The sequence below is a fragment of the Centrocercus urophasianus genome, unplaced genomic scaffold (assembly GCF_019232065.1).
Source record: "Centrocercus urophasianus isolate 14NV4802_14NV808 unplaced genomic scaffold, USGS_Curo_1.0 seq_33, whole genome shotgun sequence".
Lineage (NCBI taxonomy): Eukaryota > Metazoa > Chordata > Aves > Galliformes > Phasianidae > Centrocercus > Centrocercus urophasianus.
Window position 1 is genome coordinate 4276056 of NW_024884900.1, and position 18803 is coordinate 4294858.

At 50.9% G+C, this 18803-nt stretch overlaps 4 protein-coding genes and 2 non-coding genes across 8 annotated transcripts in view; 5 read left to right on the top strand and 1 right to left on the bottom strand.

The window, feature by feature from the left end:
* Window positions 1-136: 136 nt before the first annotated feature.
* On the top strand, window positions 137-7423 carry POLDIP2 (DNA polymerase delta interacting protein 2). Its single transcript, XM_042830016.1, has 11 exons — window positions 137-312; window positions 954-1035; window positions 1646-1743; window positions 2151-2247; window positions 2664-2739; window positions 3339-3446; window positions 3617-3753; window positions 4726-4752; window positions 4939-5064; window positions 5470-5549; window positions 6947-7423. Exons 1-11 carry the CDS (start codon window positions 137-139, stop codon window positions 7059-7061), a joined length of 1122 nt encoding a protein of 373 aa, XP_042685950.1. The 3' UTR covers window positions 7062-7423.
* A 2016-nt stretch (window positions 7424-9439) lies between these two features.
* TSR1 (TSR1 ribosome maturation factor) lies at window positions 9440-15517 on the top strand. Its single transcript, XM_042830015.1, has 15 exons — window positions 9440-9550; window positions 9629-9732; window positions 9941-10157; window positions 10229-10363; window positions 10884-11311; window positions 11630-11789; window positions 12123-12289; window positions 12565-12767; window positions 13072-13234; window positions 13326-13436; window positions 13769-13901; window positions 14323-14439; window positions 14731-14871; window positions 14983-15057; window positions 15153-15517. Exons 1-15 carry the CDS (start codon window positions 9451-9453, stop codon window positions 15329-15331), a joined length of 2433 nt encoding a protein of 810 aa, XP_042685949.1. The 5' UTR covers window positions 9440-9450; the 3' UTR covers window positions 15332-15517.
* On the top strand, window positions 12837-12929 carry LOC122166607. Its single transcript, XR_006170842.1, has one exon. It is a non-coding gene; the product is annotated as a small nucleolar RNA SNORD91 family (small nucleolar RNA).
* LOC122166606 lies at window positions 13965-14057 on the top strand. The gene has a single exon (XR_006170841.1). It is a non-coding gene; the product is annotated as a small nucleolar RNA SNORD91 family (small nucleolar RNA).
* On the bottom strand, window positions 15467-17785 carry SRR (serine racemase). Of its 2 annotated transcripts, none has more exons than XM_042830018.1 (7): window positions 17663-17785; window positions 17456-17591; window positions 17150-17253; window positions 16951-17070; window positions 16811-16885; window positions 16445-16654; window positions 15467-16163 (listed from the first exon to the last, which is right to left on the bottom strand). In XM_042830018.1, exons 1-7 carry the CDS (start codon window positions 17783-17785, stop codon window positions 15966-15968), a joined length of 966 nt encoding a protein of 321 aa, XP_042685952.1. In that variant the 3' UTR covers window positions 15467-15965. The 2 variants fall into 2 exon arrangements, with proteins under 2 accessions (XP_042685952.1, XP_042685951.1); XM_042830017.1 differs by having other exon boundaries at window positions 17150-17286; window positions 17663-17767.
* Window positions 17786-17932: 147 nt separating this feature from the next.
* Window positions 17933-18803, top strand: part of SMG6 (SMG6 nonsense mediated mRNA decay factor) — a 90342-nt gene continuing 89471 nt past the window's right edge. For both annotated transcript variants that reach the window (XM_042829920.1, XM_042829921.1), the window contains exon 1: window positions 17933-18026. In XM_042829920.1, the coding sequence (XP_042685854.1) occupies window positions 17933-18026 (94 nt within the window). The remainder of the gene's footprint in view (window positions 18027-18803) is intronic.

Below are 18803 nucleotides of genomic sequence, written 5' to 3' on the forward strand. Positions count from 1 at the left end.
AGGCAACGCGAAACACCATAGAGCTCCGACGTGCCGGCGGACTAGAGCGCCGCCGGGGGAGGAAGTGGGAGGGAGACACTTCCGGGAAGCGGAGGACCGGAAGTGGGCCCGCGCTGTAGTGTGGGCCGGCGGCGGGATGTCGGGCGGCGCGGCACGGCGGTACTTGGCGGCGGCGCTGGGTCGGTGCCGTGCCCGCGGGCTGCCGCTGTGGGAACCGCTGTGGGAGCCGCTCCCGACCCGCGTGCCGCGAGCTCTGAGCGGGGGGAGCGTCGCGGCCCTCTCGCTGCTGCCGCGGAGGCACCTGTCGTCGCGGTGAGGCCTGTGAGGGGCGGGCGTGACGGCGGGGTTCGGGTGGGTCGGAGGTTATTGGGGCATGTGAGGTGCTTTTGGTGTGCGTGGGGGGGGTCTGGGAGTGTTCAGGTGGGTCTGGGGGTGTTCGAGTGGTTGAGGAGTTGTTGGGGCGGGTGGAGGGGTGTCGATGTGGTTGAATTTTGGGGATTTTTGTGGTTGGATTTGTGAGGGGGTGTTGGTGGGTCAGGTTTTTTTGGTGCGTTTGAGGAGTGTCGGGGGTGAATGAGGGGGTATTAGGGTGGGTGATGGGGTATTGGAAGGGGTTTTGGGTTGCATCAGATGTTTTTGGGATGCGTGGGGTTGTTTGGGTTGTGCTTGGGTTTAAGGGAGGGGCATTCAGGTGAGTCAGGGACCCCAGGGGCAGGTGGAGGATGTTGGAGTGCTTGGAGAGGGATTACTGGGAGACTGGGGGTGACTGGAAAAGGGAGGGAGGTCTGAGGAGGGGGGGCACTGGGGCAGAGGGCAGTAGGTGCTCATGGGAACGTGTGAGGTACAGGGAGGGGGCTCTGGTGCTATGCATAGTGCTCCCAGCTCTGGGCACGCTGCCCAGCATGGCCCATGTGCTGCCCTGCACAGCCAGCAAAACCTCTGTCCGCTCATAGGAACCGTCTGGAGGGCAAAGTGCTGGAGACAGTGGGAGTGTTTGAGGCACCAAAGCAGCATGGCAAATACGAGACGGGTCAGGTGAGCTGTCCTGGGGAGCAGAGCATGGGAAAGAGCTTCACATCAGAAGGCTGTGGCATAGCAGTGGAAGGCCAGAAGTGTCACAGTTTGGTGTTTCTTGTGTCTGCTGTGTTGGCAGTTTGTCAGTCATCTGACAGTAGCAAGTTGATAAGAATCTGCAACATGCCACGTCTGTTCATACGGTGGTATTTGCTCTCCAGTTTTAATTTGTTTTCTCCCTTTAGCAGCAAAAGGGAGAACTGCTGAATCTGAGGAATAGCTAACCTTCTCATTTCTGCACATACGACTCTCACATGTTTCTGTGTTTCTGAGCAGTCTTCCATCCCTCTCTCCTTTCTGCACTTCTTTTGTTCCACTACTTTATTACTGGTTCAACCATTTGTTTTATGGGATAGAGGCATGACAAACTTGTACTCGTTTCACATTATGTTCCCTCTGTGTTTCTGCTGTAGTGATTGTCCTGTATTCCCATGTAACAAATTCTACTTTAGTTAACAGATATTTTTTTCTTTTGATACTTTCCAAAAGAGGCCTTGTGGGTTTGTGCTTTTTGTTGTATCTAAGAGTGAAGTTTGCTGTGTATTCAAATGCAACTGTTTGTTCCTTCCAGCTATTTCTTCACAGTGTGTTTGGCTATCGAGGAATAGTTCTGTTTCCCTGGCAAGCTAGGCTCTACGATCGAGATGTTGCTTCTCCTGTCACAGAAAAGTAAGAATTCTTTCTAGTTTATGCAGTTATATTGACACTTATTAGCAAGTTTCATGCTTGAAGCAATGAGGTTTTTTAAGGAGAACATTAGTATGGTTCTGTTTTATGTGAGGGTAAACTGGAATAGATGTGCTCAAACAAGATACTGCAGTAATTTTCTGTTAATTAGAGGCAGGATGATGGAAGGACGAAGGAAGAGAGCGTGTGTGTGTGTGAGAGTGAGAAATTGAAAATGGAATTGAATGACTGTGAAATGTATTTTAAGAAGTTATTGTTATGAATGTGCTCTGTCCTGGTGACAGCAGTTTGCTGCCATCCTGAAGTGAACTCCTTCCCCTTGTGAGCAGCAGATGAAGCAGGGGTTGGTGAGCACACACTGGAGCTCAGCGTTCTGCTTTTCTGTTTAGGAGCGAGAATGTAGCAGGCCATGGTTCCAAAGAGGTCAAGGGCAAAACACATACTTACTATCAGGTGCTAATAGATGCTCGGGACTGTCCACACATTGTAAGTAACCAATATCATCCTGGTATTGAAATTAAGGTATCTTCTCCAGTGTGAATGCTTTTCTCCCAGTGGCTATAAATCTATGTAGTTACTGTTCATCAAGTCATAACTGCCCTGAAGAAAGTGTCCTGGAATGTCGTGTGCTGGTTTTCTGGATTGTTTTTCCCCTTTCTAACCTTATTTCCTCATCCTTTTGGTGTTTCTATTTTGTTATGTGTAGGCAATTGTGAATGTGAGTTGCAGCACCAAGAATGTTTTTGAATTGAGGGAAGAATTAGTCTAGAAATATTAGGAAGTGAATCGGTCAAATGAAACAATTGTAAAGCACTGTAGGAAGAGCAATAGTAAACTGAAATGTCACTGGAAACTGGCCCCCAAAAATCTGCACTGAAAGACACAAACCTTCCTTTTCTCAGTCCCAGAGGTCGCAGACAGAAGCGGTGACGTTCCTGGCAAATCACGATGACAGCAGAGCCCTCTATGCCATACCAGGTTAGTGAAATGCACTTCTGACTGCTGTGGAGATGTGATTACTCATGGAATGAGCTCAAGAAAAGTCACAGAGAGCCAGCTGCTGCCAGTGCAGCAGCACTGCATGTAGGACATTGCTGTAGTAGAACTGCTTGTGGTGTGGGGCCCTGTTAGAAACCACAGAATGACTAAAATACGTGGAGCCCTTTTGCATAGATAGAAGTTTGTCAGACTGTGATAAAGGCATGGCTGCTCAGAGCTGCTGACACACAGATGCCATATGCATGCTCTGTTGCATACAGGCCATTCTTTATTCATTCATGCTTTACTCCCAGGACCACTAGCTCTCTTTTTGTCCTATGTGTTTCCTGTCCAAACGCCTTTTGTGGCTGTACAGCCACTTTGCAGCCCCTATCTGGAATTCACCCTGTGGAGAAATCTCACAGCCAAGGTTATTGGCAGCCAATTTCCTCCCATCGTGCTTGCAATTATAGTTTTGGCATTGGTTTCTCCTGCCAAAATCCTTTTCTTCTTGCAAGTGTAATCTGTTTCACTGTCAGGGGACTTCTGAGCAGCTCTCTGCTGGAGATGTTCCATGGCTTTGGGGGTTTCTTTTTCAGGTTTAGACTATGTAAGCCATGAAGATATCCTTCCCTACAGCTCCACTGATCAAGTGCCCATCCAGCATGAGCTCTTTGAGAGATTTCTCATGTATGACCAAACAAAAGGTAATTTTTGGCCTCATGGTGCTGTACCATATCTGAAATCCATCCATCATCTTGGACACAGTATAAAACTTACGGTCTGCTGTGGATTTTTGTTACACTAAAGCTTCTTTTAAGTTATTTTTGTGACTGTGTTGTTACAGTATACTTAAGTACTCCTTCCCTGCTTGCAGTTCCACCTTTTGTAGCACGGGATACACTTTGTGCATGGCAGGAAAAGAACCACCCCTGGTTAGAGCTCTCTGATGTGCACCGGGAAACCACAGAGAACATTCGAGTCACAGTCATCCCTTTCTATATGGGCATGAGGGTAGGTCTGTGTTACATCTTGCTGTTCTGTGATCTGTTTAACTTGTATGTTTTGGGGTTTTTTTTTGTTCTAAGGCCTGTTTACTGACTGAAAGTATTTTTTGCTTACTGGAGAAATCACTTTTTGAACCCATTTGCAATTTCATTGTCCAGCTTATGTATGAGCACGAAACTGCTTTGTCATAACTCCTTGGGGAATAAGTCCTGTGCTTGGATTTCTCTTGTTATTTGTTGGGTGGGAAATACCCTGGACTTTCCTGCTAAACACTGACAGGAAGATATTTAGGAATGCTTATAAATTTGTCCTTTACTGTACCAGATATGTGTGTAATATTACTCCAGTAGACATCTTTGGTGCCACGAGCCTGTTATCCTGCCCAGCAGTGAGGTGCTGTGGGTGTTGACCTCTGAATCCTATCTCAAATGGAGTTTAGAACCCTCTGGATTTAATACACAACCATTCACTCTTCATAGTGTAGCATCTTGACGTGGACCATTCGAGACAATAAGGCTGTAATGGGCTTCTAAGCCAGGAATTACAGCAGCAGTTTGGTTTCTGAGTCTGGAGGAGTACAGCTGTGCTGTGATGGGTGAATGTTCTGGTTTGAAATTGCAGCTTCCGTGGGCTCCAGCTGATTTTTGCCCTGACCTGTCAGAAAAACAGGTGCCTGAAGGCAAGGAAATGGGTGTTTGTGGATCTGTGAAGTGTGTGTAATTAACAAGGAGATCCACTCTCCTCTGTAGTCATGAGATCTGCAAATCTCCCACCTCATGACTGTGTTTAGAGCAGAGCCAGTGCCAGGCAGCAACTGATGGACTGCTTTGGAGAGCAGCTGTCTGTGCTCACGTGAGTTGTCTGCATCACGCTGGCATGGAGAGAGAGCTCCTGTGCTTGTGCTGTGCTGACAGCTGAAGAGGTTTTGGCACTGAGCATTGAAGGGCAGCTGCTAAAGTCTTTTGTTTCTCTTGACAGGAAGCCCAGAATTCCCATGTCTACTGGGTAAGTGCCTTTTGTTTTGCGGAGCAGCTAAAGGGAAGGAGTTTATTTGCTGTGGCATCATTGCTGTGTGATAAACTCTGAGGGAGACGTAGCCCTTGCCTGGCAGCTGTTTCCCAGTACTGGCTATGGGTTATCAATTATTTGCAGCTGATTCTGGTTCTTGCTGACAGTTTTTCTTCTGTCCAGTGGCGTTACTGTATTCGCTTGGAGAACCTTGACAGTGAAGTGGTACAGCTCCGAGAAAGGCACTGGAGGATATTCAGCTTATCTGGCACCCTGGAAACAGTCCGAGGCCGTGGTGTTGTTGGAAGGGTAGGTATTGTGCAGCTGGATTGATTTGCCAGTGAATTGCTTAGTGGGCAATAGAAGTAGAATAGAAAACAGGAATGGAAGGAAAAAAACCCCAAAACAGAAGCTTTTTATGTGATGCTTGTGAACTGGAACTTCACAAAGAATGTTCCTAAATTACTGACACTGGGAAAATTGGACTAATACATGAGACTGGTGTTACTCTCTGGGTGTTTTGTTTTCCATGGAGTTGGGAGAGATGCCGAGGTGTTAAGAAACAGAAAAGAGGAACTGGTGCCAAATAACATTTCTGAAGGTTGTGTGTGCATCTCTGGTTTTCTTCTTGGTGTGTAAATTTCCTGTTGACACCTGTCTGTGGAGGAATCATAAGATGCTTTGCTGATGTAGAGTGGTCTCTTGTTTTCTCAGGAGCCAGTGTTATCCAAAGAACAGCCAGCATTTCAGTACAGCAGTCACGTCTCCCTGCAGGCTTCCAGTGGTCACATGTGGTAAGAAACACTTATTACTGCAGTAGTGGTTTAGATATAGGATCCCACAGCGCTCGACTGGGACGCAGTTTGCAGTCTGAAGTTGTGGCTTGAAGTGAACTGGATGGGATTTGGTAGTTAAAGTGGGTCTTGGTGTAAGCTTCTTCATAGTGGTAATCCCAGTTAGGGGTAAGAAGATCTGCTGATTTCCTGCACTAAGAAGGCTCTAGGCTAATTATCCTCCTTCTCTGATCTTTGCTGAACTGGATTTGAAAAGACATGAAGCAGTACTGCTTTACTCAGTTTCCCTTTCAGTCCTTGGCACGAGGCTCCGTGCTGGTGTTCTCTGGGCAGCAGAGGTGCTGTGTGGTGGTGCTCCCTCTTTGGGGGGGGCTGCTCTTTCACTGGGCTTGGATTCTGCTCCTGCAGTGCACTTTTGTGTTCACACACAATTGGCACGTGGGGTTACTCCCAGTTTAGGCCAGCTAAGACCTTCGATTTAACTGGCATCCAGGTTCTCTCTTCTGTAAGGGCAGGTGGGGAAGCACTTAGCCTGAGTTATTCTGCTCTATTGCATGGTTAAAGCAGTTTCCTTTTGTTTTGCATTTCAACTAGGTTAGCACATCTAGTGTTGTCTCTGGACAATAAATGTGCAGCCACCTCTTGCCTGCTGTGTGACAGGTCTCTGGCTTGTGCTTTTTGAGTAAATCTGTTTCAGATGTTAAGCTGTTCTGAAAATGCCTTTGAGTTGGGAAAAGCTCAAGAGCAGCTCTTTACCTATAGGCTATACCCTAGTTTGACATTATGCAATTTAATTGCCTGAATGTATGCCCTGAGGAATAAAAATAGTCGTAGTGTTGTTTATTTTCCCCTCTGTCATGCATCCTGAAAAGAAGGCAAAGGTTCTGAAGTTCAGGGCAGTGAGAATAACAGGGCCGTGGCAAATTCTTTTTGTGTTCAAGAACAGGTAGATTCAGTTCCTCCACACCCTTTCTGAAGGGCAAAGTAGACAAAATTTGCAATTGCTTCTGTAATGGGATTTCATATTAACACAGACAACTCCTGGAGCTTCTGCCAAGAAATGCAAATCAGAGTTTACTTGCAATCATTTTGTAAAAATAGTTCGGATGGTTCCATCTCCTCTGGGGTGGGTGTGAGATAAACACTGCTGCAGATGCTTGGAGTGCATTTACCTCCAGGAGGCTCCAATCATGACATCTTTATTCAGGAAATGTGTATTAGAGATGTGATGTAAACTGCCCAGGAGTCTTCCAATAAATGAGTCATCCTGGCAAACAGATGCTGAACCAGCCCCAGTCCCTCAGCAGGATATGGAAGAGATGTTTCTTAGCGCCTAGTGATGATTCCTAGCTGTGTCTCTCCCTGGCCTCAGCGAGATCTCTACCATTATTTTGCAGGGGTACTTTTCGATTTGAGAGGCCTGATGGCTCCCACTTTGATGTCCGAATCCCACCCTTTTCTCTGGAAAGCAACAAAGATGAGAAGACCCCCCCCTCCGGCCTGCACTGGTAGAGCAGATTGAGTGCTGAGACCCACAGAGAACTGTGTGTGTTGTAGATCTTTACCTCCCCCCCTCATGCTGCAGCCAGGAGAATGGAGCTTTTAAACATTTTAAACATTTCACTTTTAACCATTGTCTAACGAGGAGGCTCTTTTTTGAACTTTAGTACTGGCTGTCTCAGGCTGCTTGTAAACATAAGCTGTGCTACAATTAACCCTTCCCTTTGTGGCACCTGCTGGGGTTGGACCTGGGCAATGTAGATCTGTGTGGCTGCAGAAGACTGGCCCCCTCAGCAGGCCTGGCCCCTTTCCAATGTGTTGTGAATTCTCTGCAATGTGAGGTTTCTCTAATAAACTGGCCTTTCCAGTTGCAACCAGTCTTCCTTTATAAACTAAGGCCTAGAAGTTGCCTCCAGCTTGCCCTGGCTTCTTGCTCCTCTTCACCCTTGTGCAAAGCAGAGTCAGCCCAAACTTCTTGCTGCTTCAGAAGGCAGCGAGGAGGATGTCTTAGGCAGAAGAAATGAACTGCTGTACTTCCTGACGAGGCGCAGCCTTCTTGCAATGCTGCTGCTTTCTGGGCTTTAGCCAGTGTGTGGCAGAGCAGCCTTGTAAGCTATGCTCCTTGCTTTGCAGCTTGCCTGAGCTATGAGCTGGGGAGGTGATGCAAAGCCTGTTTTGTTGGAGAAGAGAGTATAGAGGGGGAAAGGTGTGTTGGCAGGTAGTGCTGAGCAGGCAGACACGGTGCCTTTTGAGCATGCAGCACTGGGCTGCATGATGCAATAGTCCAGGGGAGCTGAAGGGCACATGAACAGCAGCCCCCCGTGTCCCGAGGGCTTACCTACCTCTAGCAATACATGATGTAGCTCTGTGTTTTCTTGGCAGTTTTTGCTCTGAGAGGAATACTTTTAACCAGAAAGCAGTCACCCGCAATGAGGTAGTGCTTGGCTTTTGCTCCTGCTTGCTCATTTCAGTATGGTGTGATTGTTATTATTATTATTATAATTTTTTTTTGGTAGTCTGCACAGGGGGCCTTGCCAAAGTGCAGGCACAGGTTGGTGAAAGCTTACAGTGTGAGGGTTTGTGGGAATTTTGCTTTTACCTGTGAAGGGCCTGGTCTACAGTGCACATCAGGTGTTAATACTCTTCACCAGCCTGAACTGCTCTCACCAGCTCCGAGGATTGCAGAGATCAGACATCGGCCTCTTCTGCTGCCCCTGGATGTCCTAGGCCCGGCCCTGGGTGACTTGTAGGGGCAGAGGTTGCCTTGTGATGGGAAATCTAGGTGGAAAAAGTTTCAAACCATGTTCCTTCCCCTGGTTTTGCATAAATGGCAAGGGATAAATAACATATGGGCCTGTTTTTGCTGCTCCAGAAGTATCCCAGTTACCTCATGTCCTCTTCCCTCCACGTTTGGCTCTATCTGGCAGTGCCACGTGGTCAGACAGTAGGAGAGACTGTGTGCTGCCCTGCAGCTAATGAACACCCATATAGGGAGAATTAATTACTAATGCTTAAACAGTGTTTATTTGTCACTGGTCTCTTAATTTTGTGACTTCTTTCCTGTCAGGTAGGATGTGATCTACATTGCTTTTAGTTACAAGGTTTGGACTGCTTGTTTTAGGAGTAGGTAAGGATTGGTAAAGAGCAGCTCTCAGTTGACCCTCCCTCACGCACCACTGTTGTGCTGCTTTCTTTGCAGGAGAAAAGAAGGGAATAACACGGTGCTGGGGGGGGGTTCCTGGCTCTTTTTTCTTTTTTCCTCCTTTGCAGTTGTTCAGTGGAGAACAGAGAAGCAGCCGCCCTGCTTCTCTTGAGTTACTGACTTCATCTTTCCTGGCAATTGCAACACTATTGTAAATATTTAACCTTACCAGCTCACCTGCTTGCGTTCTGAGGGTGGTGTGGGCCTAATGCTTCCAATAGCAAGGGCAGTTATGCTTCTGACAGATGGTGTGGGCCTGGGGGTACGACAGAACCTTGCTGTGCCAATCAGCGTGCAGTGCTGCCACAGCACACAGGGCTGGGATGGGGAGCACGGAACGCTGCTGCCCAATCTGTGTGTGGAGCAGGACAGGACCAGCCCCAGGCCTGGCTTTGGGGCTCTTCCTCAGTCCCCCTTCCCACACCCAGCGGCTCTCCTGAAAGGGGCTTTTCTCTCCTCTGTAAATATCTGTATAAAGAACTCCTCAATAAAGCGCTGAAGGAACGGCTGGGCGTCCTGCCTGTCATTTCCCCCGCGTGCAGCCCCATAAATGCTCCGCCATGCTGCACGGCCATCATGCCCCCCCCCCGCCGCCATCTTGAATGCGATCTGCGCTTTGCCGCCTACTCCGCTCCCTCACGCCGCCGGAAGTGACGCAAAACGCACGACCGGAAGTGGCGGTGGCGGCGTGAAGGCAGCATGGTGGCGAGCGGCGCGCACCGGGCCGGGCCCCTGAAGCAGCAGAATAAGGCGCATAAGGGCGGGAAGCACCGCGGGACGGCACAGCGCCGAGCTGGGGGTGAGGCGGGGCGGCCCGTGGGGCTCCCCACCGCGTTCCCGTTAGCCTTATCGCCGTCTGACCGCTTTCTCTCCGCAGGCCGAGTCTCCGTCAAGGCGCTGCCGCACCGTCGGCGCCGTGATCTGAACAGGGTGGATCGACGGCACCAGGCGCTGCAGCTCCGCAGACAGCGCAAGGAGGCGGTGAGGGCTCGGGGGCTTTGGGCCTGGCGTGGGGAACGGCTGGTGGGGTGGGATGTGGGGGTAGCTTTGTTGGACCGGGCTGCTTTGCGTCTAGGAGCTGGCTAAGCAAGCGTTATAGGACCGAGCTGTGGAGCTGCAGTCTCGATCAGGGGTGTGAGATAGGAGCTGGATCTGGGATGATTTTCACGCCATGGATCTTTGCCCATAGGTGCTAGCAGAAAAGCGGAGCTTGGGCAGCAGGGATGGGCCCCCACATCTCGTGGTCGTGGTGCCGCTGCACGCCAGGGCTGCAGCACACGATGCCCTCCGCCTGCTGCAGAGCCAAGATTCGGTCGTTGTCCACTTGGATGAGGGAAAAGCCGGCAGCTTTGCCATCCTTTGTCCCCGGCTCAAGCAGCGCTGGCGGTTTGTGACAGCGCAGGCAGGTGAGGAAGTTCGTGTGGGTCTCAGTTCTGTACCCCCAGCAGCCCCAGTAATTGAGGTGTCTTGTATTCAGGGGATCTGCATGCCGTCATGGACCTAGCAAAAGTTGCCGACTCCCTGCTTTTTGTCTTGGATCCTGTGGATGGCTGGGACAGCACAGGGGAGCACTGTCTCTCTTGCCTTTTTGCCCAGGGGCTGCCTAGTTATGGTGAGATGAAAATTCAGAGCTTCTACTGGGGTACAGGGTGAGTGGGGTGACTGAGATGGGGGCTTACTGTTGCAATAAGTAGAAGCTCTGTATGTTAGTAAGTAATCACAGGCCTTCTGGCTGTTCTGTTTCTGAAAGCAGGTCAGGTAAATGCTGTCTTATTGTCTTACTCTCCTGGTAGGGCAATGCTGGAGCTCTGGGTTTAAGTCTCAGATGTATGGTGGTTATTAGTATTGCAATGGCTCTCCAGTTGTGCAGAGCAAAAGGAGTGAGTTGGTTTCTTGCTGAGTTAAATTCCCAGACCCTTATTTCCGTAGTCAATTTAGTCTTAAAATCTCTTATCTGAAGACAGAAAATCTGTCTTTTTTTTTAATGGGTGAAACCGCCTTTGTAACTTGTGTTGTCAGATGGTTTTTTGGTTATTTGAGCTGCAGGCATTGAAGTTAGCATTAATGCTTTGTGAAAGGGGTATAAGGAGGTTTGTGCTCTGATGGGGAACTCTGTTCTACGTCCTTTGTAGTTCTTGCTGTCCCAGGGGGCACTGATGTGCCACCAAAGAAGCGGATAGATGCCAAGAAGAAACTCACCAAAGCTATTGAGAAGTGGTTTCCAGAGGTCAAGCTCTTTCCCCTAAACACAGAGCAGGAGTCCTCAGTGCTGCTGAGGCACCTTGCTACCCAGAAGCAGCGGCATCTCGCTTTTCGGGACAGGCGGGCTCACCTGCTTGCCTATGCTGCTGAGTTTGTGCCCAGTCAGGAGTGTGACCAGATTGGGACCTTGAAGGTGTCTGGTTTTGTCCGAGGACGGACCCTCAATGTGAACAGCTTGGTGCATATTGTGGGGCATGGAGACTTCCAGATGAGCCAGGTGGATGCCCCCCCCGACCCTCTCTCTTTGAATCCCAGAGCGGTTAAAGGACAGAAGAAGAGTCAGGACATGGATGTGCAGGTTTGTGGGAGATCATGGCTTTGCTGTGCCCATTAAAACAGTGTTTCTAAACTTTCATTCAGAAAGTACGTTTGGTTATGGGTGGTAAAGGGTGGGGGAAAAAGGGAGTTTTATCAGAAGAGGCAGTAGGTTCGTGTTCTGCCAGTGAGCTGTGGCTCCCTTACAACATAACTGACATTGACACTGGAGGGAGTTTGTGCTGTTTCTTGGATATTTTCTGGTAGCAAGGGCTGTGGGAGGAGTTGTCCTTGGCTTTAAACTGGTTATTAGTTTCAGATGGATAGCTTTACAGCTGGGGACTCTGCTTTTGCTCTTCAGGAATACTCTGCAAATGGTCCTGATGAGATGGAAGAAGATGTTAAAATCCTGATGAAGGCAGATACAAGCAAACAGGAGTCTTTACAGTCAGAAGTGGTTCCTGATCCTATGGAAGGGGAGCAGACGTGGCCAACTGAAGAAGAACTGCAAGATGCAGAGGGTGAGTAGCAGCAGTATTTCTGTATTTCTTTTCCTTGTCCCTGTTAGAAAGGCTGTCAGAAGCCACCTGCTGGTGGGATAGCTGAAGGTGGCTGTGGAGAAACAAGGGATTTTTTGTGACTTCTGTTCCTGGTTACCCTCACCTGACAGCAGGGCTGGCTGGTTTGCCTGACAACAGGGTTACATTTTAGCTGCCTTTTCTAGGCTTTGACAAATTCTGTTCTGGGAAATAGTGACTCTGGGCTCTAGAGGTGGGCTTGGTTCTTCTGGTGTAAATGCTGCTGAGCAAAAGGAGATTTGTTCCTGTATTAACCATTGGTGGGAATTCCCACAGCATCTCAGAAGGAGAACAAAAGGGTGGTGAAGGTCCCCAAAGGTACATCCAAGTACCAGGCTGCGTGGATTGTTGATGATGGAGAAGAAGGCAGTGAGGAGGAAGAAGAAGATGATGATGAAGATGATGATTTTGGTGATGACATGATGGAAGAGGCAGTTTCCCAGGTAACTCCTAAGAGCTGATACTGCAATTGATCTTCTGGACACTGTTGTATAGCCTAGCTCGGTCCTGTCCTTGTAGCTTTCCCTATGTAGGAATACAACACTGAGATAAGACTTGCTTGGATTTCCACTGTTAAGCCTCTCACATCTATCCTGCTACTTCTGCTCTGCTAGATACCAAAATGGGGGACTGTGTTGTAGCTATGAATCACACTGTGCAAATACATATGGGATTTGCTGCAGAGACATAACAGAGTGCCTGTACTCCTGTGTGTCAGGAGGGAGGAAGCAGTGGGGAGGAAGAAGAGCTTGCAGAGGAGGAATGTGAGACCGTGACCATGTCTGAGTGCATGCGGGATGACCAGTATGATGAGAAGGCAGAGGAAGATGAACAGATGCTGGAGAAATACAAACAGGAGAGAATGGATGAGATGTTTCCAGATGAGGTGGACACACCACGTGATGTGCCTGCCAGAGTCCGGTAAGAAACTACATGCGGTGATGGGAGAGGAGCTGGAAGGGGTTCTTCTCTCTGGTTTGTTGAGGTAGGGCAGGAAGCCTGTGATGTCCTAGCCATGATGTCTGAACCTGGCTGAAGGACTCTTCTGAAGATGAACCCTTAGGCTCTGAGGCTTCCAAGGGAGATACTAGCTGAGGCATTGTGCCACTCCGTGCGGCAGAAAGAACATGTCCTGAGCTGGGAGAGAGAGGAGCAAGGCGGAGTCCTAGCATTAGTCCTTGTGGATTTGTGAATCAGTTTGTCTTTCCTGTTGTCTGTCCTTAAGGTTCCAGAAGTACCGAGGGCTCAAGAGCTTCAGGACTTCTCCATGGGACCCTAAAGAGAATCTCCCAAGGGACTATGCAAGGATTTACCAGTTCCAGGACTTCTCCCGAACCAGAAAGCACCTCTTCCGGCAAATAGAGAAAGAGGAGACTGAAGGAGCTTCGGTAACTCCACTGGATGCTGTTCTTGGTTCCCTGTCCTGACACTTTTTTTTCCTACTGCAAGAAGTATTCACAACTGATGCTCTGTTGGCAGGTTGGCTGGTATGTTACACTGCATGTCTGCAACGTCCCCGTGTCAGTGATGGAGAGCTTCAAAGAAGGGAAGCCACTAGTCCTGTTCTCGCTGCTTCCCCATGAACAGAAGGTGACTAAGCTGGGCTCTGTTGATTCCTTGTGTGTGTGCAGCTCTTCATGTGATTCCCCTGATGGGTTGGAGAGGTTTTGGCTGCAGAAGATTTGGGCTAAGATTTCCACGCACTGCTTGCACTTTGAAACCAGATTTTCCTGTGGTCAGAGCAGCCTGAAGCTTCCAGAGGTTTTCAGACTGGAGCATCTGGCTGGTTTGCACTGATGACCAGCAGTCATTTGGGAAACCACAGTGAAGGGAATTTGTCCCTGTTGCAATGTTTGCTTTCTGCTCTTGATGTTATTTGCCAGCCCTGCTGTCAGCGTCTCACAGCAATGTCCATCCTGCAGATGTCTGTGTTGAATTTCCTGGTGCGGCGGCATCCAAGCAACAGTGATCCAGTGAGGGCAAAGGAGGAGCTGATCTTCCACTGCGGGTTCAGGCGCTTCCGAGCTTCCCCTTTGTTCTCCCAGCACACGTCAGGTTTGTGAGGGGACTGGTGGGAAGAGAACAGGTATGGCAGGAAGTGGGGCCAGGGTTTCTAGGGCAGGAAGCCTGTGATGTCTTAGCCACAATGTCTGAACCTGACTGAAGGATTCTTCTGAAGACACGCACCAAGGCGCTGAGGCTTCCAGGAGAGGCACTAAACAGTGGGGAGCAGGAGGGCTTGGGCAGCATGGTGTTCTGGTTCTGGCAAGGCAATGGCAAGTTCCATGCAGCCAGCTGGCAGCTCAGAGGATCACGTTCGTTCCCAGGCACTCTGTGCCAGCAGGGAAGTGCTGCGTGTAGCCTGCTGTCTTTCAGCACGGAGCCCCTTTGCTAGGAAAGAAGGAGTTCAGTGGGGTTTCTCAGAGCTCTGAGGACTTTTGTTGGACTGAACTTGGTCACTGCTGTTCTATCCTAGCTGATAAGCACAAGCTGGAGCGTTTCCTGCGCCCGGATTCTGCCCTGGTGGTGACTGTTTACGCTCCCATCACTTTCCCACCTGTCTCAGTGCTTGTTTTTAAACAGAGAAGTAACGGTAAGTCGGATTAGTGCTGAGAGTGTGTTAAGAAATATATGTTAGCAGGCTTTTCTTATACTTTAACCAAGAGTGCATCTATTCGTACAGTGTGACTTGAAAAAAAGAAAAATACATGCTGTTTGAGAAAATTAACTGCTTTCCTTCTCTGTTACCACTGGCACCTTTCTTCCTGCTGGGGGGCTGCTCTGGGCCTTGACCCATGTGGTGGAGGGGGTTGTGGTGAGGGAGGTGGTAATGGAGTTGCATTTGGTCGTGCTACCCTGGTGTGTTAATTAATCTGTCTTGCAGGAATGCACGACCTCATTGCCACAGGTTCTCTGCTGGCTGTGGACCCGGACAGAATCATCATCAAGCGGCTCGTGCTCAGTGGTCATCCTTTCAAGATCTTCACCAAGGCGGCTGTGGTGCGGTACATGTTCTTTAACAGAGGTATGGCCTGTGTTTGCAGTGGGAAGAGGGGATGTGGAAGCAGAACAACTGTGCCTTGTGTTTCTGTGGCAAAGCCTGTTGCTTATGTGCCATTTGTGTTTTGCTCTCTAGAGGACGTGATGTGGTTTAAACCAGTGGAGCTAAGGACAAAATGGGGTCGTAGAGGGCATATAAAAGAGCCATTAGGTAGGTTTGGTTCTGTGTTTGTCTCTTATGATGAACAGGACGTGGTTTTCCTGGGGAGGAGTGACAGCTATTGGCCTCTTCTGTTCTTTCCCTAGGGACCCATGGTCACATGAAGTGCCACTTTGATGGACAGCTGAAGTCCCAGGACACCGTGCTGCTGAACCTCTACAAGCGTGTTTATCCTAAATGGACTTATGACCCCTATGTCCCAGAGCCTGTGCCGTGGGTGAGGAGTGAGAGTGCACTGCCAGGGCAAGAGGTGGAAATGGAATAAGCCTCCAGGCACAGTGCTAATGCAGTTTGTGCCTCTCCGGCTGCTTTCTCAGCCTAAGCACACCGTGCACACTGATGTCCTGGACATATCAGTGCCCAGGGTTTGTACTGGGGCAGCTGTCTCAACAGTTGGTGCTTAGGATAGACTATAGTTATTTATTTTAATGGAAATGTTTTTCAAAAAATATTTAAGTCTCTAAGTCTTGGCGGTGGCGGCCAGCTGTAGAGGCCAAATGGGAATCTGTGAGCACCCTGCTGTTCTGTGAGCCCTATGGCTTGCTGGGACTTTTGTCTTCTTGCTCTGCCACAGCAGTGGGTGAGAGGATTTTGCAGTATCAGACAGGAGTTTGTTGGAGGTTGTTGATGACAGAGAAAGGTGAAACAGCAGTGGCTGGGTGCAGTCTGCTTTAAGGTCTGTTCCAGAGCAGGATGGCTGGGAAGCAGCAGTGCTTTGCTTTCAGGCTCCCTGAAGTCACCCTTTGCTTTGTAACCAAGTGATTCTGGGCTGCAGAGACCACCTCCATCTTTCCTTACCCCTTCACAGAAGCTTTCAAACCTCTCGCTTTGTTCATCTGGTTTTTAGTATCGTACAAATTCAAAGCCAGGTTCCTGCCACTGGATACGCTGCTCTGTTCTCAGTCTCCATCCCCAGGGAGGTCTGTGAGCCAGGTCAGGGAGCTCAGGTCCACGTTTCCTCCACACAGCACGATGCAAACATTCTCCACCTCCCGGGGGACTGCCTGGAACTGCTCTGAGAGCACGGCTGCAACTCCCACACCCGCTGTTGGCTCAATCAGCAGCTTCATCCTTTCCCACACCAGCCGTGTGGCTCGCTGTTGGGACAGAACAGCAGCTGTCATCCCAGCAGCAAGTACGTGCTCTTCTAGGGCTATGGGGGGCACTGCATGTGCATCTGGCTCTGCAGCACTTTGGGGAGGGAGAGCAGAGTTTCCACCAGCTCTTTCCAGCTGGAAAGAGTGTTGGTGTTTGCACAGCTGCTGTGGTGCGCAGGGTTTGCCCTGAGAGAGTGCAGGGATGAGAACAGAGGAGCAGAGCTTGGATGGAGCCAGCTGCCTGCTGGCAGCTACTGGGAGGGGAAGCAGAGAGTGCTTACCTTGATTTCTTCCTCTGAGACGGTCAGAACATCGTCAACCAAATCCCTAATGATAGGCCATGTGTTTTCTCCAATACTGGTTTTAACTGCATCAGCAATGGTGACTGGGTTGTGGCGGTTGGGGGTCAGTTCCCCTCTCAGCTTGGACTGGTAGCAGTCATCTGCATTGCGGGGTTCAGCAGCAAACACTTTCACATCTGGTCTCAACGCCTGCAGAGAGCAGGAGAGTCCCTGTGCTGTGTTGCTGTGCTTGCAGGGGGCTGTGGTGCACTACCCCCAGGCAACCCGGATTTCTGTTCTTAGAGACAAGCTGCCCTGACAAAGGTGGAGATACAACCATCATCTCTAAGCTGTGCTGTTACTTACCTTGATGGCTACTGCTATTCCTGCAATCATTCCTCCGCCTCCAACAGGAACCACCAGTGCATTCACCTCTGGTGCCTGCGTAGAAAAGAAACGTGAGCATTTCTATAGCAGCTCTGTACCCTCGTGCTCTATCCCCTCACCTGCTCCAGCACCTCCAGGGCAATAGTTCCCTGCCCTGCGATCACGGCTGGCTCCTGGTTGGGGTGCACCATGACTCCTCCTGTCTCTTGGACCACGCGTGCAGCTGTCTCTGCTCTGGACTAAAAGCAAAGCACAGCAGTTGGCCCAGTAGGACAGGAAACCGTGTCCTCAGTTGCTTCCCCCCAACTCCTTCCTTACCTTATCACTGGGCTCACACGGCACCAGCGTGGCCCCATAGGCACGGATGGCAGCTTGCTTACAGTGCGGGGCTGTGCGGGGCACCACGATGTAGGCAGGAATGCCTGTTGGGACAGTTGCGGGAGGGAATTTGCATGCTGCAAAAGGGGAATGGAGCTGGGCCGTGTCCGGAGAAGGGAGAGCCCTCCTGCTGCTCCGCAGGGCTGGGGCTGTTAGTGGAGCGGAGCTGAGGTGTGCTGCTGTCTGCCGCACAGGGATACGCCTTTTATCACGCTCTGCGCGTTGACCTTTTCCCCCACTCGTTACCTTCATCCTGGGCCGCACGAGCGAGCGCCTGCCCGTGGTTCCCGCTGCTGTGTGTCACTACGGCGCGGGGCCGCTCCCGCCCTGCCTTCTCCGCCTCCTCCACGAGGATCCTGACCGCGTTCAGCGCCCCGCGGATCTGCAACGAGACGCGCCGCTGGGATCCGCTCCCCTCCCCCGGCGCCCCGGCACGGCACCGTCCCTTCACACCTTAAAGGAGCCGGTGCGCTGGAAGAGCTCGCACTTGAAGAGCAGCTTGCGGCCGGCCAACCGCTGCAGGGACCCGCAAGTCAGCACGGGCGTGCGCCGCACGCGGCCCCGCAGCCGCTCCATCGCCGACTCCACGTCGGCCGCCCGCACCGAGCCCATGGCCGCGCCGCTCCCGATCGCGCCGTGCGCATGCGCGCGGTCAGTCACCGGGCTCCGCGCGAGGAAGTTTGGCCCCGCGCGGCCGCCGTCCCCTCCCCGGCACGAAACAAGATGGCGGAGGGGCTGGAGCGCGTCCGCGTCTCGGCCGCAGAGCTGCGGGACATGGTAGCCGCGCAGGCCCGCGCCGGGGCGGCAGGAGGAGCAGGTGAGGCGGGCAGAGGGAGGAGGAGGCGGCGGGGAGCCGCCGTTCGGCCTTTTTGTCTCTCCTCGCCTCGGCCGTGCCTGCTCTGTGGGTGTGTGCTGGGCCCGGGGCCGCCGTTGTTGCTGCGGTGAGGGAAAGCGGGGGTTCAACAACGGCGGCGCGGGGGGAGCGGGCACGGAGTGGGCACTGAGGGCGAAACGTATTGTGCCCGGGCTGTGCTGTGTTGGGGCTGTGCGCTGCGTTCTGTGTGGCGTTTTGTGACGATGTGGTTATGGGGAGAGGGAGGAAGATGCTGTGGGTTGTAAGCACGGAGGGGGGAATGCCGCCCTGAGAGCAGAGCGGTGGGGCTGTGCCTGGGGTTGGGGGGTCCTGCTGTGCTGAGCTTCTCCAGGAGTCCCTGGCTGTGCTCTGCTTTGTGGCACAGAGCAGATCGGGGCCGGGCACTGTGCTTTGTCCGTCTGTTAACTCGGTGGTTCTTCGGGGCAAAACCTGCTGTGGGATGTTTTGTAAGCGAGTCGGGTTCAGGATTTGGTCAGCTTTGTCAGGCTGCTTCATTTCCTGCGCTCCCTCATTGATTTCCTGTGAGCCTCAACGGAGCGTTTCACGTGCGTTCTCCTGAAGCAGCTTTCAGGGTGTTTTTAATACTTTGCCTTCAGATAATGTTTTTCCTTTGAATATTTGTTGTGAGCTTTTCTCATCCTCGTGTGCTTTGTGATGGGAATAATTCTCTTTCACTTTGGATATGGGGAACAATTTCTTCTCAGAAAGAGCAGTGATGTA

Coding starts and splice junctions, on each gene's coding strand:
- POLDIP2 (XM_042830016.1), top strand. CDS start 137: ATGTCGGGCGGCGCGGCACGGCGGTACTTGGCGGCGGCGCTGGGTCGG. Junction 1,744..2,150: donor GCTTCTCCTGTCACAGAAAA/GTAAGAATTCTT, acceptor TTTTCTGTTTAG/GAGCGAGAATGTAGCAGGCC. Junction 2,740..3,338: donor AGCCCTCTATGCCATACCAG/GTTAGTGAAATG, acceptor TTTCTTTTTCAG/GTTTAGACTATGTAAGCCAT.
- TSR1 (XM_042830015.1), top strand. CDS start 9,451: ATGGTGGCGAGCGGCGCGCACCGGGCCGGGCCCCTGAAGCAGCAGAAT. Junction 9,733..9,940: donor GCAGACAGCGCAAGGAGGCG/GTGAGGGCTCGG, acceptor CTTTGCCCATAG/GTGCTAGCAGAAAAGCGGAG. Junction 12,290..12,564: donor TGGAAGAGGCAGTTTCCCAG/GTAACTCCTAAG, acceptor CCTGTGTGTCAG/GAGGGAGGAAGCAGTGGGGA.
- SRR (XM_042830018.1), bottom strand. CDS start 17,785: ATGGAGCGGCTGCGGGGCCGCGTGCGGCGCACGCCCGTGCTGACTTGC. Junction 17,592..17,662: donor AGCGCACCGGCTCCTTTAAG/GTGTGAAGGGAC, acceptor GTCTCGTTGCAG/ATCCGCGGGGCGCTGAACGC. Junction 16,655..16,810: donor GAATAGCAGTAGCCATCAAG/GTAAGTAACAGC, acceptor TGCTCTCTGCAG/GCGTTGAGACCAGATGTGAA.